General features: G+C 63.6%; 1 protein-coding gene across 1 annotated transcript in view; it reads left to right on the plus strand.

Annotated features, from left to right (window-relative positions):
• LOC104166335 (B-cell lymphoma/leukemia 11A-like) overlaps positions 1–332 on the plus strand; it is a gene marked incomplete at its 5' end in the record, with an annotated part of 2052 nt that overhangs the window by 697 nt on the left and 1023 nt on the right. Inside the window, one exon of the mRNA XM_009706223.1 lies at positions 4–330. Coding sequence (XP_009704525.1) covers positions 4–330 — 327 coding nt within the window. The remainder of the gene's footprint in view (positions 1–3; positions 331–332) is intronic.

The following is a 332-nucleotide window of genomic DNA, read 5'->3' on the forward strand; positions in this document are numbered from 1 at the left end:
AAGGCCTTCAGGTTTCAGGGCAACCTGTGGGTCCGCCGCCGGAGTCACACCGGGGAGAAGCCCTACAAGTGCAACCTCTGCGACCACGCCTGCACGCAGGCCAGCAAGCTGAAGCGCCACATGAAGACCCACATGCACAAGTCCTCCCCCATGACGGTGAAGTCGGACGACGGGCTCTCCACCGCCAGCTCCCCTGAGCCAGGCACCAGCGACCTGGTGGGCAGCGCCAGCAGCGCCCTCAAGTCCGTGGTGGCCAAGTTCAAGAGTGAGAACGACCCCAACATGATCCCCGAGAACGGGGATGAGGAAGAGGAGGAAGAGGAGGAGGAGGA

Source organism: Cariama cristata, unplaced genomic scaffold, assembly GCF_000690535.1.
Source record: "Cariama cristata isolate BGI_N322 unplaced genomic scaffold, ASM69053v1 scaffold27948, whole genome shotgun sequence".
Classification (NCBI taxonomy): Eukaryota; Metazoa; Chordata; class Aves; order Cariamiformes; family Cariamidae; genus Cariama; species Cariama cristata.